Here is an 18,127-nt window from a genome sequence, read left to right as displayed (position 1 = left end):
TGGTTGGAGTTTACGTCCTTTTGTTTGTACAGCGATGAAAAACCGCGCATGGAATTACTCGCGAAATATATCGATATTTTTCGCGTAATGTTTATTAATAAGTCCAAGTGTGTACGAAAATATGCGCATACATTCTCGATACGTTCCTGAATACGCGATATTGAATTGAATGGATATCACGCCAACGTGACAATCCATAATTCGGCTTGATATATACACTCTTTGCTTCTATAAATTGTCTACGATAAAACGAAATACGGCATAAATATATAAACGAACGATTTGAGAATAAGAGCTGGGAGAAAACGGAGAAACGAAGATGTAAAATTGACGGATTTTCATCGAAGAATTTGTCGAAAAACGAAGCTCGTCGTACGCAAGGGAGCCGACATTATTGTCTCCCTTCAACTTTTTCCCCAACAATCCTCCTTCCCCTTCGCTCTCTTATGCGAGCATATCGATGTAAACAATACAATTATCCGGCTCATTTAATCTCCAATAATGTAAACGCGTCCCTCCATCCTCCGCCCTCTTCTCCCTCTTCTTGCCCCCGTAATTTAACTCTCTCGCCCTAATACCGGGGCGTCGCGTTTGCGAGAGCGTTTCCGGCAACAGCCAATTGCTGTTAATAATAATACTGGCGCCCTAAGGATGCGGCAAACGAGCGGGCGAATAATTACGATATTATCCGCGCGTCAATACTTTATCCACTTTGGTGCACGGAGAGACTGTGCTCGCCGCAAATTCTTCGATCGGGGGTATCCACCCTCCCGCCCTCGTCCTCGTCCTCCTTCTTCCTCTCCCGCCCTCCTCGTGCCTCGATCTATCCGCCTTATGACCCTGCTACTTTCCTTCCTGGGGCACCGTAAATCGATTACTCGTCGCCGCGTCGAGTACGGCGTTCGTAAATTAGCACCGAGACGAACGAGCGTGAGCGAAGTGGTTCGACAAGGTGGTACAAAGTCGAGGGTCGCCTTCTTTACGAGGGTTCCGGCTCCTCCGGTGGGGGCGGTTAAGCGGCAGGCTTTAGTGGCACTTACCATCGCAAACATTATTTTATCATTTTAATGGCGACCTAAGAGAGAGAGAAAAAAAGACCGCGGAAAACGAGGGTGAGAGAGAGAGAGAGAGAGAGAGAGAGAGAGAGAGGAGGGGAGAGTGTACAGGTGGATAGAAGCGAAAGGTCGATTCTGAAGCAGGAAAAAGGCATAACTTGACTTTGTGGTCTGAGGTTTCTTACTCCCCCTCTTCCTCCTCTTCTCCTCCTTCTTCTCCACTTTCGTTCTCATTCCGCTTCCTACAATTGACCCTCCCTGCCCCGTACTGCTTTATATAAGATTACGCTTGTTACGACAGTCTCCTGCTCGACAAGGCGGCCTCATCCGTTCGCTCGGCGTGTTGACTTCGTTAGGGAGGACGAACCGCTTTAATTCACTACTCTCTCGTTGCTCCCCTCGAACCGCCTGTACTACAAATCATCCCTCTCCGACGCGATGATTCCGCAACTGCCGATTCTATACATCTCTCTCTTTCTCTCTGTTTTTGCTTCTCTTTGTCTCTTTCGCTTATCCTTGTATCGCGCAATTTTTTCTTTCTTCTCCTTCGATGCTACTGTGCAATTTTTCGCGCCTTAATTTGATATCCCATCAACTTTGACCGTTATTAGTCAGCAAGTTTCATTCATTTTCTCAAATTTATCAATTCTGTGCCCGGCGTAAAAATTACTTGCTTGTTTCGCAAGCATATCATATGTGATGATTTTATTATAAGGATAAAAAAATGTATTTGCTATTTTTAAGTTAAATATCTTAATTGACATTTTAAAATGCAAAATTTTTATTGCATTCGTTAAAAGAGTACTTATGTTTATTACTTATGCTTGTTATATACATAATTATATATTTTATAAATATATAATAACAACTGTCAGTCTATTAAAATATTTGACGTCCTGACATGCAACATTGCTATTTTCAAACTATCAAATCTTAATGTTAATTAACATTTTGATACGAGCAAAATACATTTTAATATGCAAATTATATTATGTGCTAAAAGAAATAAACATTTCGAAGCAATTTGGATAGGACAGAAATAAATATGTTTATTGAAAAATAGCACAAAAACGGAAAGACAAGAATACATTTAACAAAGAATGAAACTTATATATAAACATATATATAATATGCTTGTTATATTTATGCATGTTATACATACATAATTATATATTTCGTAAAGAAATAAGACCTGTCAGTTTTAAAATGTTCTTAAATCTTTAATTTGCTTTATTAATTTAGTTTATTTTAAGAAATATAGGACACAGATTCATTCACATTGACAATCTAAAAATATTCTTTATAAACACATTTTTCCTGACAGTATCACTTTTTATATTAAACATCGATTATCGTAAATTTGCGTAATCTCGTCGTTATTATTCTTTTTCTATATGCTTTGCAATCTACGATGGCCAGGATACTTATCGCTCATCCAATCTTAAAATGCTTTCAATCTCTTAAATTTTCTACGCCAAATAAGCCATACAATCCTTTGTAGTGTTTCTTTTATTATTATATCGAAGAGACTTCTTTTCGATCTTCTTCATCTCATAGTTTTGGTCATGTCGTTTTTCATCTCCAGTGACTTTCCTCTCTTTCTTCTTCTTCTTTTTCTTTTGAAGCTCTTTTAGAAGCTCCCTGCAGTGTTTCTTTTCGATGCATCACGTACGAATCATCAAATCTGTAATTTTCTTTCTTGCTTTCTCGTCTCTTTAATCCTGACTTTTCTAAATTATAACGATCTTTATCATAGAGATCGAATTTTAAAATATAGACACGTGTATATTTTGTTGATATTAGTTGATATTGTAATTTTATCATTCTCTTCTTTCGTCGTTACTTCATGTGCAGTTTTAACATGTAAATCTAAAGCAATCTACTGAGAGAGAGAGAGAGAGAAAAAAAGAGAAAGAAAGTTTCATTCTTTGTTAAATGTATTCTTGTCTTTCCGTTTTTGTGCTATTTTTCAATAAACATATTTATTTCTGTCCTATCCAAATTGCTTCGAAATGTTTAATTTGTTTTGTTCTATTATTATATTCTTTCTTCTCTCTATATATTTTCCAAGTTTTGAGGGAATCTTTTTTTAACTTTTGATCGTATGTTAGCATATTTGTTTTTTCCTGTATTATTCATTATTGCACCGATAATAATGTTTTTTTAAGCAAAATCGTCAAATTATTTATAATCTTGTTCGTTGTAAAGAAAATGTGAAATTTAAAAAAAATCGGAGAGTCATCGATTCCTCATCCTTATTTTGCTGTTTTTTTACAATTTTTTGAACCGAATAAAAATCGATTTCCTCTTTCACCGCCTTCAGAGAGAGAAAGAGAGAGACAGAAAGCTCGTTCTTCTTATTTTCATTCTTTCATTTCTCCTTATCTTCTGCTTCATCAACCATACCATCCGTACAGTTTCATCTATTTCTGTCCTTAACGGCTTCTTTCGTCTACTTTATCCGCTTTTTCTTCCGACTTCTTACCGGTCGTCCGAACATAAGGCTGAGAGGCCTCTCTCTCGCTACTTCTTGGAAGATATCCATCATCCTTCAACGCAGATTTTTAATAAAACTTCTACAGCCTCGGCCACGCAGTCGCTGCTCTCCTCCTACGCTGTGCCTCCCATGCTGTGCTTAATATTTCATCCCATCTATAGTGATCATCTACGAAGCCCCTGATTTGCCTTCAACGTTGCCGGCTTGTGCCTCTCACCCTCCTTTCCTTCCTTCTGTACGAACAACGAGACGATCGATTCCACAACGGGACCATTGTGGTCGGTATTCAAATCGTAAAACGTTGTCAGCCTTGCTGTCAAATAACATTGCAACTTACAAGAGATACGGTTCAAATATTTGAAATTAATTGGTCTTCAAAATATACTATGAAGTATAAAAGCATAAGAAGCATGTAATATTTTAATTCAAACCGTATTGAGACTTGCAAAGTGAAGTAATCTTTTCAATATTACATATAATTATTAAAGATAATGAGCTTAGACGAACATTATCCAAGCATATATTTTAATCAAGATGCCTAAAAATTGCCAAACACTCAAAAATTTTAGTCCTGATCTTATAATTTTGTCCAACATATTTTTGTATTTTTACATCAAATATGAAAAATCTATAAAATAATTAATATTTGTCCCAACTGTTCACAATATTTGTTCTAAATGTTCTATTATCTATGTCACTTGTTTAAAAATATATGCGGCATGATAATCATTAATAAGAGAGAGAGAGATAATATATTTACCATAAAGAAATAGACAATATATAGGTTGCGTTGGAGAATTGGAGTAAGTGTAATTTTCTTTACACATCCATGAATCGTATTGCGATCTCTTTCATAATCTCGACTGCTTGATTGGATTCACAATTCAATTATCACAAGTCCTCACGAGCAGCGATCGATAGAACCATGCAAACTCTATTGCTTTTGCACAAAACAAATAGGTAGATAGGTAGGTACCACTGTACCGTGAAAGAGGGCTGAGAGTTTCTGGTATAGATAGAACGCAAACAGACACGAAAGAAGCTTTAGGGAAAATTATTTCATAAGTAGGAACACAAATCTTTTCTTCGTGTTTCCGATAATTTTACTGCAGGAATTTTACTTGCGAAAATATTATAATAAATGACTTATATTACAAGTTTACTATTTTTTTCTTATAAGTAATTATAGCAATATAATAACTTTCTTTGATATTATTGTCGTTTTCGTTGTTATAATATATATCTAAAATATTATATCATATATAAAAGATTATTTAATTTGCCATTTTTAACTTAATTGACGAGAAACAAAATTTTTTAAAGTATATAATTTAAGAAAGTAAAACTTGCTAATGCGCTAAAACAATGTAACGATTAATATTTGAATAAAAGGAGTAAATATTGATTTTAATCTATCTTTTATCATCCAATAGTCTATTAATTCGGGTTCTGCTTTTACGATACTTAAAACAATATCAATATTGAAAATTATGCCCGATTTGAAATTTAAATTATATAGTACTAGTAAATTTAAATTATATAGTTATATTATATATTACAGATACGCTGGCAATTAAATCACCGATTTCTTGTAATTATTTACGATTGTCAATGCAGAGAGAAGTTGTAAAATATTTCCTAACTTATAATTTAAGTCAATAACTTGCGATCTCAAATATTAATCCTTTACGTTCCGAGTACCAAGTTGGTTGACTTTGAGAGTTTTGTTCTACTCCACTCAATTACTACCAACTCGATTAGCAATAAAAGTAAAATTTGATTTAATTTAAATAATATTATGCATACAAGCAATTGTTGATAAGTGGATTATTTTCATTTAGTTTTGCTACTTGCGGTCTGATACACTGATACATTGATTTGTTTGTATTTAATTATTATATTACCATATTAACACCGTATTATTATTTGTCGTATATGATGTCGTTTTATCGTTACATATGCGATATCAAACTATTTTTTTTAAATATCAATATCTCCCAATTTTTGTTATTGCAATATTTTATAATATATAATTTTGCATATATATAGTTTTTTCGCAAAAGTTTCCAAGAGACACGCCGGAAATATAACGCAAGAAAAACAAATGGTAAAAATATTATGTGACTTGTATTATTTTTATTCTAATAATAAATTTAATATATTATTTCATTTTTAGTAAAATTGTTTATATAAATAATGGCAAGAAAATGTATGCGCCAAATATATATAATATAAATCCGTGCAATCCATATGTAAAATTGTCAATGTTTATGAAAAGAAAATCAAGGATTAAGTTAAATCTCATTACGATATATAAATGCAAAGAAAGAATTTATGTAATATTCAAAACACATATTACATATAAATTTAAGACATAAAAAATTAAAGCTCGTGCTTATTTCTTTTTTCTTTCATTAATTTCTTCGCCGATTTCTAAAATCTGATCATCATTTTCTATTTCGTTTCCCAGGCGCAGTCGAACGCATGCAAATGAAGATCCGTGTGCAAGGGAGAGATCGACGAAAGACGAATCGGCCGCCGGATTGCGCGCGATGTTACGAAGATATTTTTCGGGCGGGATGCCGGCAACATAAAGACGTCGCGGACATAGGGGTGGCTGGGTGAGAAAGGTAAGAGGAGAGCGGCGGGGAGAACAATTCAGAGATTCGCGGCACTAAAATTTCACGACTACGTCGGTAGCAATTTCGGCTGATCGAGGGGGCGATGCAGCCCGCGCGTCGTGTCCTTGTCTATTTGCGTTTCTTAGAGGCGACCGAGGGTGTCGACGGAGCACGAGACCGAAGGGAGGAAAGGGGAGGAGGGTTAGCGGCGAAAAGTAGAAGGGAAAGCAGGTTTCGTGAGACCATCCGGAATCAACGGTCGGGAAAATGAGTGCCATCTCTTCCGGAACACGCACCCGGAGAATCACGGTGCCCGGTGAGAAATTCACGGAAAGGGCCGCGCCGAAGAAGGGTGACGAAATTCCATGACCGATGGGGGCGGGATGCGAAGATTTTTCGCATCTCGTAGCGGCGGGAAGCAATTTTTCCAACGCAAATGAGGACCGCCAGATCATTATTGCGGTGTGCGTTTCTATCCTATCCTATCGCGACATCGTCGTCTCGAGAGCACTTTATCCATTTAAGTCCAAAGTCGCCTTACTTGCGCAAATATTTACGCTCAACGAGTTAATAGACGGAAGAACGACGTCTGCGCCATGAATGTTCGGGAAGCGATGAGAAGACGATAATATATTCATTCTCTATATCTGTGTATACGTGCATTTAAATGAACGATTAATATCACATTGCGACTATCATATCGTAATTATTTTCTGGCCCAGCTTTGCTCGAGGTACCGTGTGTGTCTCGTTAGTCTCTCCCATCTACCGCCATTATTTTCGGGGAGGACGTAAGCTCCGTTACATTTCAGGGAAATGTCGAACCTCATAAAATTCGTAGCGCATCTGGCGCGAAATTCGTCGTGATATATTCGCCGCTGGACGGCATTTAAATCACTATGCGGGTGTAAATTTTATACTATCCACCGTGTAAGCTTATCGTCGGTTCGCAATGACTGTTATTGTTACGACGATGACACGGTTACGTCGACACTTTTACAGCTGCGTGCGCGCAATTTTGGCAGCCGTACGCTTTTCTAAGCGGGAAATAAAAGCGCCGTAAAAGCGATGTTTACATGTGCTTGTATCGAAATTATTAAATCACATGAAAAAAGAAATACATACTTCGGATACGACATTGGCATTTTATTGTTTTACACGAAAATCAAGCCTTTCAACTCTTTACAAGACATTTTTTTAATTGTTTTTTAAATAAGTATCTGATATTTATAGTATCATATTTATAATATATTTATATTTTCAGCAAAAATGCGATATTAATTTTGGTGATAAGCATTTTTAAATGCCAGACACATATAAATAAATTTCGTTTAAATAAAAATGTATTATTCCAAAATTTATTTTCCATGAGCACAACAGGTAAAATGCATAAAGGATATTTTTAAAACGTAATAATTTAAGTTATTAATTAAAATAATAATTTCAAATAACTATCAAAGAGAAATTCTTATTCGAAAAATATGTAATATATTTCCGAATTTACATTAATATTATATTTTATTAAGAATGTATTAAAAGTATTAAAACAGCATGAAAGAAAAGAGAAGAGAGAAAGAAAAAAAAGATTAATAAAATATGAAAATAAAAATATAAACCTCTAAATGTATATAAAACATAAATTATAATAAAAAAATAGAGTGTATTTATATAATTTGTGAAAATGTAATGATTAAATAATTGCTCATATAAACAAAAGAAATAATTATTTTAATTAATTATTTGACAAAGAATACATATTTACAAGGAATACATATTTACAAATATATATTTAATATATTCATTACTCTCTTTAATTCATAAAATCAACCAAATATTTTAAATAGAATTTTAATATATATATTAAAATTCTATATATTATTGTGTACAATATTTCATATTAATCATTTATGTAATCAAGGAAAATAATTTATGTAAATATTTATGCAAATATTTTTATTTTCTATTTTAAATACGTGCACTATTTTACTCATTTTTGTTCATTTTTTAAATATTTTATTAAACCTCTCTCTCTTTTCTTTTTTCTCTTTTTTTTCTTTCATATTAGTTTAGATATTTTTAATATGTATTTAAAATATAGTCACTCTGATTAAGTCGAATAGCCTGATGCTTTATTAAAAATTAATTTATTTAAGCAAAAGTTGATTTAAATTACAAATGAAAAAAGATAATTTAAATCTTATTACTTATAAATATTACTTATAAAATTTAAATTCATTATTAATTTTTATGATAGTTCTTGCTATCACTTTTCCATACATGAATATCATTGTAGATACCATTGACAGGTACCCTCTGACGTGATTGACAAACCGTTGTATGAACCGTAGAAGGAACACCTTAGGATATAAAATTATCGATATAATATTGGGGTCGATGAGAGAGAGGCGTGGCCCAAGATTGAAGAATTTTTCGAAATATCTCAACGTCGTTTTTCGACTCTCAGCGGATAGAAAATATTCTATCGAACAGAACGGATCGGGAAAAGAGGGTAGTACGATGGGGATCGGATGATCGGGGCGGGTCGAAACGGTAGCGAGAGAGTCGAAAGTGGGGATAAAAGGTCAGAAGATTAACGCATCGATTAGTTCGAGCACCACGAAACACTCTTCGGCACTTTGGCACCGTTACCATATGTCTGTATGAGTATATATTTATATAGATCTGTGTGCGTGTGTGTGTATATTTTCACGTCCATCAGTCCGAACTGTTCCTTTTATTATGCCCAACTACCTCCAAAAGAGCCCGGATGAAGCCTCGTTACATCGAACGGGTAATACACATACATGAATATATATGCACGTATATATATATATATACATAGAAAAAAAATAAGTGTCAAATCAAAACTTATATACTTAAACTAACGCATTCATTGTTTCGTATATACGCAACAATTTATAATCTTCTTAGAAGAATTTAATAATTTCAAATTTCGACAATATTATAGTCTTATTTTAATATTGTAATTGTCACCTCAAGAATATATACTTATTTAATTCTATTTTAAGAAAATTATAATCTTTGATTTAAAAATATTATTTTCTGTCGAACATTGTTTCTTTTCCATTCGAGAAAATTAAATCTTAAATCGTAAGAATATATTTTTCTCGATTGAACTATATAAAATGGCTTCATTCAAGTAAGCAATTTATTGAGACAATTATATTTTTCTTTAATTGATGCAATATAATCTCATTTTAAGGTTTCCATGTTAAAACTAAATATATTTTCAAAACAAGAATGTTCTTTTTTTCCGTGTGTGTGTATATATATATATATATATATATATATATATATATATATTCTTGAAGAAATTTTTTCCAGAAATAATTCTAATTCTCCCCATCGTACATCTTCGGTATGTGTCGATTTCGCATTATTTAATAACCTCGCAGGAGATGAATTAGAAAGGAGCACTCTGGCAACGTAAATATCTCATTAGTTTCCGCTTTTACATAAACGGAAGGATTAATTAAAAAAAAACGAGGCCAGTAGTGGAAGATTTATGCTGCTGGAAAGGAATCCCGTCGGAGAATAAGATATATAAAGATGAGAATGTAAAGAAATGACTTGTCGTATGAGCCACGCATTTATCTTTCGTTTAAGCCAATTATATATATTATGTACATATTGAAGTATCAATGGAATATTTTCACCTTCTCACTTTTGTTTTTAAAAATTTTTAAACGAGGACAATTATGCGATTCAAACAGACCGTCAAAATTTCTCGCTTATGAGTTATTTAGCGAGGGAGCAATACGATTGAGATTAAATTAGCATGCATGAACAAGTTTAGTTATCGATGTAACGATGAAAAATGCAATCCTTCTCCTTTATGCACATATTTTATTCTGCAAAAATAGTACGACCACCGTGTGCTTTAAAATATTCGTAGGTACAACATGCCATTGAGTCAATGAAGCTATTGACATATATCAAGTTTCCTGTGTTCCATCTATTTGCCCTGCTCAGACAATCAGTTATTCAATATTGAATGGTGACGTGGGAGGATCATTTAAGTGAATCATTCATTCTTCAACGCTATCATACTATCAATCCCACATGACTGCTTAAGTTTTGAAAGCAACTCTAGAATTGCAATGTTTTCAAGAGTCATCCTTAGTAATTCGTGCTGTGTTTGAAGGAGCATTATCGTGTTAGGAGACCCCATTCTCTCAATAATGGGAATTATAGGGATGATCACTATAGGATGATTATTCTATCTATGTACTACGAGCAGTCCTATAGATAGCGCCTTCGACAATCAACAAATGAAACCTATCACAACAAGCAATGGACTTCCCATTTATACTAATTCCAAGCAATTATGTCGATTTTCAGCTTAATAGACATTTTACAAGCCCTCAAGAATTTTCAGATTATCTTTTGCAAAAGTGTATATTAGGATTTTGATACGTTATACATTATATGTGCGAAACTTTTTAAGAATAAATATAAAATGTCGCGTTTTGCAAAAATACCAAATATATAATTTAAATGACGGTCGAGCACAATAAACCGCATTACATGCGCAAAGTGAAAAAACGTAGATGAATATACAAAAGCTAAGTATCTGTATCATGTCGGAAGTCGGCAATTTACGTATTAAAGCGTATGAAAATAAGGGAGAAGAAATGCCAGAGAAGCGGAGGTTTCGCGTCTCGCAGATGCAAATACTTAATTTTTCTCTTTACGCCAGCTATGACTACATTTCCTTTGCGTTTTTGATCTGGGTTGAATTGCATCTTACTGTTTCCGCGGTAATAGTGACTTTTTATCCCGCATTTAGACGTCTCTCTTTTCTAAATGTAAATACGTGAATGCACTAGATCGGAGCATATGCGGAAGCAATCACGAAACGTTTATATTTTATAAACATAAATAACGAATAAATATAAATAACGAAACAGTCGAATAACAAAATAAAATTTTGATCGATTAATTAAATAAAGATATTAGTCTTTCTGTTATGATTATTTTAAATATTTTATTTATTTTATTTATCGTAGCTTCCTCTCTTTCTGTGTCGCTCCGTTTTATCGATATAATTTTGAGACATATACATGAATTATAAACAATAATAAATTGTCAATATTCCAATAATATTTTCATACGTCAATAATTTCAATCTCAGACTACTGACCGTTCTGTTTTAGGACGTGTCAATCATATTGAATTTTATAAATTTTATATAGAAAGAAACTGGCATTTGCCGAATAAAGTTTTATTATAAATTCGATTTTTACGAATCTCCTTCAATTGCTGCGGCAAACTATCAACAAACGATCACCTTTTATGCTTTTAAAAATGCATTTAAAAAAAATATTTAAAAAAGGAACATTCTTGCATTCACGGAATCGATGAAATGACTGGAAGAGCGAATAAAGGGCGTTAATTTCTTTCGCGGTGGGAACGATTTCGCGGGTGATGAATGAAGGCACGGGGCGATCCTTTTTTGTGAAGTTTCCTTCGCGCGGTCGCTCATCGAAACTACATAAGCTCTACTTACCCCCGCGGCAATAGTGTTGGCTTTGGTTTGAGGTTTGGTCGCGCCAAGCCGCGTGTTTGCGGTTTTGCTGTCGGCGCTCCGAAGTAGACTCTGCGCACACTGTGTATATGTCCACATATATCCACAAACACCCCCGCCGTGTGTGTCCTGACGACAGCAGTCGAGTGCTGCGCAAGAGAGTGAACGGACGGCGATCGATATAACGATAGATGTTCCGCGAGCAGACAGCCTGAGCTTATCGACGAATCGCGTGCCGCATCGCTCCCCTGTGTGATTTGTGGGGATAAAAACGCGCGCGGGATCGTCCGGTGTCAGATTTTTCGACGATGAGAGAGAGAGAAAAAAAAAGCCCACGCCGAGCGGAGCTGATAGCTAAGCGGGGAAAAATCGATGATTATTTCGTAAAAAAAAAAGAGAGAAAGAGAAAAAAGCCTTCCCGTATGGGACACTGGGCTTTTAAAAGTAGCGAAAGCTCGCATTTCGGCGCGATTCTTTCGACTCTATTTCGCTAGCATTTCTATATCTGAACGAAAAAAAAAAAAGAAGCGAGGGAATGTAAAACGTACATGGAATATACAGAGATGATAAAAAGAGTAAAGAAATGTAAAATATATGACGCTGGAAAATAATAGAGGGATAAAGTTAATTTTTCATTTATAAATATATTTATTTAGACGTAATAATCACAAGGGAATTAATTATTTTACAGACGCAGGAGGAGTACAAATTGAAGATAACGCTATTAAAGTTACAGACGAGCGATATATCGAGATGTTTCTGCGACACTCTTAATTCCATTATCCTCGTTATCCCCAAAAGCGCGGTCAAGCATAACACAATCTAACATCTTAATAATACAACCGGGGGTACGAACCACCTTCCAGTTCATTACCCATTCGTGTCTAAGGGTGAGAGCGAATCGAGGATAACGAACCTCTTGGAGCTCGTCGATGGTGGCGGGTTGCACGCCGAGGATCAATTGAAGAATCGTTCGGGCTAATTAATTGGAGAATAATCTGAGAAGAGCTTAATACAGACGCACTGTTCTACGGTACAACGATGACTCTCGTCGCGAAACGCGGGGTCGAGAGAAAGGGAGGATCCCTCTTGCGCGAATAAAGCGGAGACAAATCAACGGCATTAAAAGCGTGTACCGATAGAATAAAAAACTAGCTCGCCTTGACTCGGGCTTTGTTGGAAATAATACGAGCACTTGGGGCAAAATATTTGAAACAGAGGAAACTGATACAAAAATGTTTTTTCCATCTTTATGTTCCATATTTCAAAAGCATTATCGATCTTTTATTTTACGCGTGGATAACTCTTAATTGTAACACATCGAGAGATCCGCGTTCTCTGTCTAGTATTTTTAAATTTATATACGTATAAATACATTTACGCGTGATATTCGTATACAGCGAATTTCCGACACGACGCGGGGAGGAGGAGGGGGGGGGGGCGAAAAAAATTGCTCGTATTCCGGATAGGAATCGAAATGCATTTTCTTATCGGGCATCTCTTCCTCGTTCGATTTCCGCAGAAATATACCGATCGCCGGAGCCAATATCCTTACGTTTTACCGGGATTCAGAAGTCGCGATCTGCATCGCGAAATAGTATCGGTAAATGGGGAAATTCCACGTTAAGATACGAGCCGACTGTACATCGGGCAAGCGACCAAAGAACAATAAAGCCGAGGGGAATTTTTACTTCCGGCCGGATGCGCGCCACCATCGGCTACAGTTGCGGTGGATTTACATTTTCGTTGGCTGCGCATCGAATCATGCGTTTTTCTCCTTTCTTTCCTTTTTTTTTTCTCTTTCTTTCTTTCGCGGCGCTCGCGAATTTGGCTGTATTGAAGCGGAAAAATTGCCAGTCGCGTATATGTATACGTCTAGTCGACGAAATTCCAAATAAATCGCCGCTGAAAGTCCGATGAGATATACGTATGCCAAAAAAAATTTCGTGCCTTCTCCCTCCGTGCAGTTATAACGTTAAGATATGTTGCGAATTCGCCTTTCATTCATATGAGACGAAATTATAAGATAAACAAAGTTATGTTTTCGCCAAATAGGCAATTAATGGAGCAATCGTCAATGATGATTTGTGTTAATTGCGAATAAAAGTTCTTTTTTGAATGGAATTTATATCCAGAAATTAACGATGCTAAATTTATTCGATGATAACTGCGTAAAATATATCAAGGCTTAAATTTAAACGAGATAATTATTTGTGTAAATTTTATGTAAATTATTGACTTATGCAACTTCTCATTATATTTAATTTATTTTGATGTAGGCAATTAATTATTGCGGGCGTCAAAATTATATTAATATAAATTTAAAAAATAACACAAGTGTATAAAGTTTCTAAAACGAAATTAATTAAAAATTGAAATAAATCTCTACAAGAAAATCGATATCAAACAATCTTTATAAACTTTAATTCAAACGACAGTATTAATAATGGTAAAGATTGAATTAAGATTTCATATAACGTGATTGTGATTAACTTTCCTTCTTGTTGTATTGCTATGAGAAGTTTAAGAAGCCGAAGGAAATTTCTCGACGAGATATCGTACCGATAACGTACAGCAAAAAAACTTGGAATTTTAATATCTTGACTGATATAGCGATTGTTTTTTCTTGAGTCGAGATGTATCTTGATTTCGCGAGAATAGGCGATTGATCCTTACGGTCTCGGTGAGCAAAAAGATGTTGGGAAAATCTCGTTGCAGCCTCGATCGGGATTAAATATCGCGAATTTTTTCTTCGATAATACACGGAGGGGTGCAATCCGGAAGACCAGAAAAATGTAGCAATACGTTTAAACGCGATAAAATTTTTTCGCGCGTAAATGTACCCGTTAACGACATCAAGCGCAACTTCAGAGAGATTGCGAAATAATTCGGATTCCCTGGCAATGAATGCAAAATTATATCAAACGGAGTTCAAAGCGATATAAAATATCCCGCCTTGTTCCCCGTCCCGCGCGCTGTCCAGAGATTAAAAAAAAAAAAGATATCTTTGCAATTCATATACGCGGCTCATTTCAATTTAGATTGAAATTAGAACTTTTATTCATCCCTCTCGAAAAATTTATAAAATTAAATTCCTCTCTCTTTGTTAATATATTATATTCCGCTACTATCCTCCCTTTACATTTGTTGCGACGCTTACGATCGATCGCACTTGTGATTTCCGTTACGCGTAAATTTAAGCGCGTGTCATTACGTGTCCTCGCTTATGCAAAAATCAAAATGTCACGCGGCCACCGATAATAATCGATTGGCCGTAATGATTGCTCGTCGTTCGATATACAGGCGAAGTCGAATGATCATAGGGTAATAACGCTGATCCCGGTTAGAAGATACGAGGGGTGGTTTAAGTGCGTGTTTAGCGGTTGTGATCCCTCGTGGCCTTTCCATGGGACACTAAAGGGCACTAAGGGGCAATATAAGGCTCGTATAAGGTGGAGAAGTGGTAGTGAGAGAGGTAAGCCGTAGTACAGTGTACTCGGACCACTATACAAAATCATTCCGCGCAGGCGCCCGACAAAGTATTGTCCGTCTCGATCTTCGGCATGCTTCGAAATGAGAAAATCTTTGCAAAAGATAGAGAGGACTGATTTAGTTGAATGTTCGGGAAGAGATCTAAAGGCATGTTTTTAAGCATTTATGCAAGCTTTTAATTTTAACGTAAAAAAAATGAAGTTTCTCTCTCTATCTCATTTCTTATTTTTTATGAATGACATACCTCGAGTGACATTTAAATAAAACATCACTGTGATAAATAAAAAGCTCATTTCTATCATAAAAAGTGAATAAAGATGAGAGGAACTGCTCGCGTGTTCTCCTTGCAATTTATCGCTTAAAACGATATTATCATGCTCGTATTAACGAGTTTTAATTTACCGTAGTGCGAGAAAAAAAAACGATAATCTCAAATATCTGGAGCGGAATTAAATTACTTGATTACTTGTGAAATTTCTGCATTTATACGATTTGTAGCATTTAACGATTGGTAGCAGCCAATTTGATCTACTCGTTGCTTGTAGCAAGAAAATATATTAAATATAATGCGCGATATATGTCTACGGTGCCATTAATTTATTCCGTGTACGATAACAGCTGAGTGAGATGAGTGCGCCAGATGAGAAAATTATTCAAGATCCTACGAAGATACGTATTCCTCTTCGCCCTCGATTTTTCTCTAGCATCCCACGCTTCGAATTTAATGAGATCCCTTATTGATGAATGACATTTATCAAAGTATTTCGGTATCATCCGACCACGATGATTTAACGATGTCACGCGTTCATAACTTTCTGCTTAGCCTTCCAGCAAAAATTGAGTTTAGAAGATTAAAATGACGGAAAGTGAAAGAGAGAGGAAATACATTGATCTTACAAATTTTAATTAAAAGTCGACTGAACAAAATATTAATGTTTAATATTTATCCGAAAAGTCTGTAATACGAAGCTCGTTTTAATAAAGATAATTAAATTTTTTTGATCTTCGATATATATATATATATATATATATATATATATATATATATTAATATAAGCTGTTATACAAGTAGATATTGATGTTATTGATTCATTAATTCTTTTTAATTATATTCAATAAACTATTCTCGACTCCATTAATGTATTACAATTCATAAATATGATTAAATCGATAAAAAATAAAACGAATACATTTCGCGAACACGAATGAATTGGAAGAAAACGAACAACTGTAACTTCATATTTTTTCTACATACCTTAAACGATCCGAGATCTTTCACGCTGCACGCCAGTTTGACATTTCGTCCCGCCGGTACCGTAATATTTCCTATTTCGTCGACGAATTGAGGATCAGGGATGGTGGAAACTGAAAAAAATAAATAATATAATTAGTATATAAAATGTATGCGTGTGCGCACGTATCTCGACATACATGTGAAATATAATTTCATGGTATCTGTAAAGTATACCATATTATAATAAAACCGCGATAAAATGTCTAGGCTAACATACATGTAATAATTAACTAATAACCTTGTATATGCACATTTAATTACGCTTGTGGACTGATAAGGAATCAAAATCATGCGTAAATTCCCGCGTTAATTACATTCTACATCCGGCATCGCTCCGACAGCATTACAACATATTATTTGCACACCATTGTATCTCATTGTCACGTCGTATTTTAATTAAATTTTAATACAATCGGATCGCGCGAGACTTACACTCGTACGCGTACAACAACGGGGCGAGAAAATCTTGCGCCAAATTCGCTTGACGAATATGAGACAGTTTCGGGATCTGTCAGACATTGGCGCCGAAAGATGAAGGGGGATGGCGGAACTCGATCGACCAAATCCGATACAAAGTTCGACAGCGGAATTTTTTGAAATCACAACGTCAGTGAGTTTGCACGAGTACGCCAGGGGGGGTTGGGAAGGGGGGGGGGAAAGAGAGCGTACGGTACGTGCCGCCCCCCCCCCAACTCTTCCTCCCTCTCAAGCTCCCTTTCCTTGCTTACCACCGAAAGGAGGATCGATCGATCTAGAGGCGGCGGTATGCGTGGCTGCGTGGATGCGCTTTGAGTTATAGAAGCTCACCAGTCGGCGTGACAGCTTAGTTATTGAATACAAAATGCAATTTTTCAAGTCTCTACGTTCCGACCACCGTCGTCGTCTCGATGGCGGGTAAAGGAGAATAGACAGTCCTTGGCGTGCGGGGGGAGAGGGTGGGGCATGTGTGCGATCGAATCTACGACAAGATTTCGAGATGCTTATGGAGATCGAGCTCTCCTTCCACCTGTCCGCCCGCGATCGCATCTCTTCGTCGCGCGTAACGTTATTTCATGCGTGAGACTCGCATTTGCGGCGAAGGTGTCGCGCGCAGGACACGATACGAGCTCGCATAATGGGCTGGGTGGGTCGCGAAAACGAATTTATACACGCGATACATCGCTCTTTGTTACTGCGCCGCTACTTTCTATAGTATCAAATTAGATTGCGACGGTAACCTCGGTGTGCGTGTGAAACGCGCGCGTACACGTGGTCGTACATCTTGTCGAAATATTTTACGAAAATTCGTTTTATCGTCGTAATCTCTCGCGCAAGTCTCGCGGACTGCAACAACACGACATATTGGCTTGGAAAATGTTCCTCGTTCTCTGTGAAAGGATTTAATTTTTATTAAAATACCCACAATTTCAAACGTTATCGTGGGATTTCAAGAGGAAAAATCGATAACGTATTCTTCGAGATATCTTTCTCTTTTTTTTTTTCATCATAATGGTGCTATTGTAAATTTCAGATTCGATTTCAGATCCGAATGACGCATATCTTGTACTCGAATAAGAAATAAAATGAAAGAGAGAGAAAAGAAATCTATTTCATTTATAGAAAAAAAGAGAGAGAGAGAAAA

The 18,127-nt window shown here is 35.7% G+C and overlaps 1 protein-coding gene across 3 annotated transcripts in view; it reads right to left on the bottom strand.

The window, feature by feature from the left end:
• The window catches only part of LOC105248352 (lachesin), a 213,575-nt gene that overhangs the window by 102,459 nt on the left and 92,989 nt on the right, over positions 1–18,127 (bottom strand). For 2 of the 3 annotated variants that reach the window (XM_025406925.1, XM_025406924.1), the window contains exon 2: positions 16,468–16,577. Coding sequence is in view for 2 of the 3 variants with exons in the window: in XM_025406924.1 (XP_025262709.1) it covers positions 16,468–16,577 (110 nt within the window). In the remaining variant the exon portion in view is untranslated. Of the gene's footprint in view, positions 1–11,702; positions 11,835–16,467; positions 16,578–18,127 lie in introns of those variants that run through there. The other variant, XM_011253109.3, reaches the window with a different exon arrangement.

The sequence above is a fragment of the Camponotus floridanus genome, unplaced genomic scaffold, assembly GCF_003227725.1.
Source record: "Camponotus floridanus strain SB8 unplaced genomic scaffold, Cflo_v7.5 scaffold16, whole genome shotgun sequence".
NCBI classification, from domain to species: domain Eukaryota; kingdom Metazoa; phylum Arthropoda; class Insecta; order Hymenoptera; family Formicidae; genus Camponotus; species Camponotus floridanus.
The sequence above is the reverse complement of the archived record's forward strand: the minus strand, read 5'-3'. Positions and strand labels throughout refer to the sequence as shown.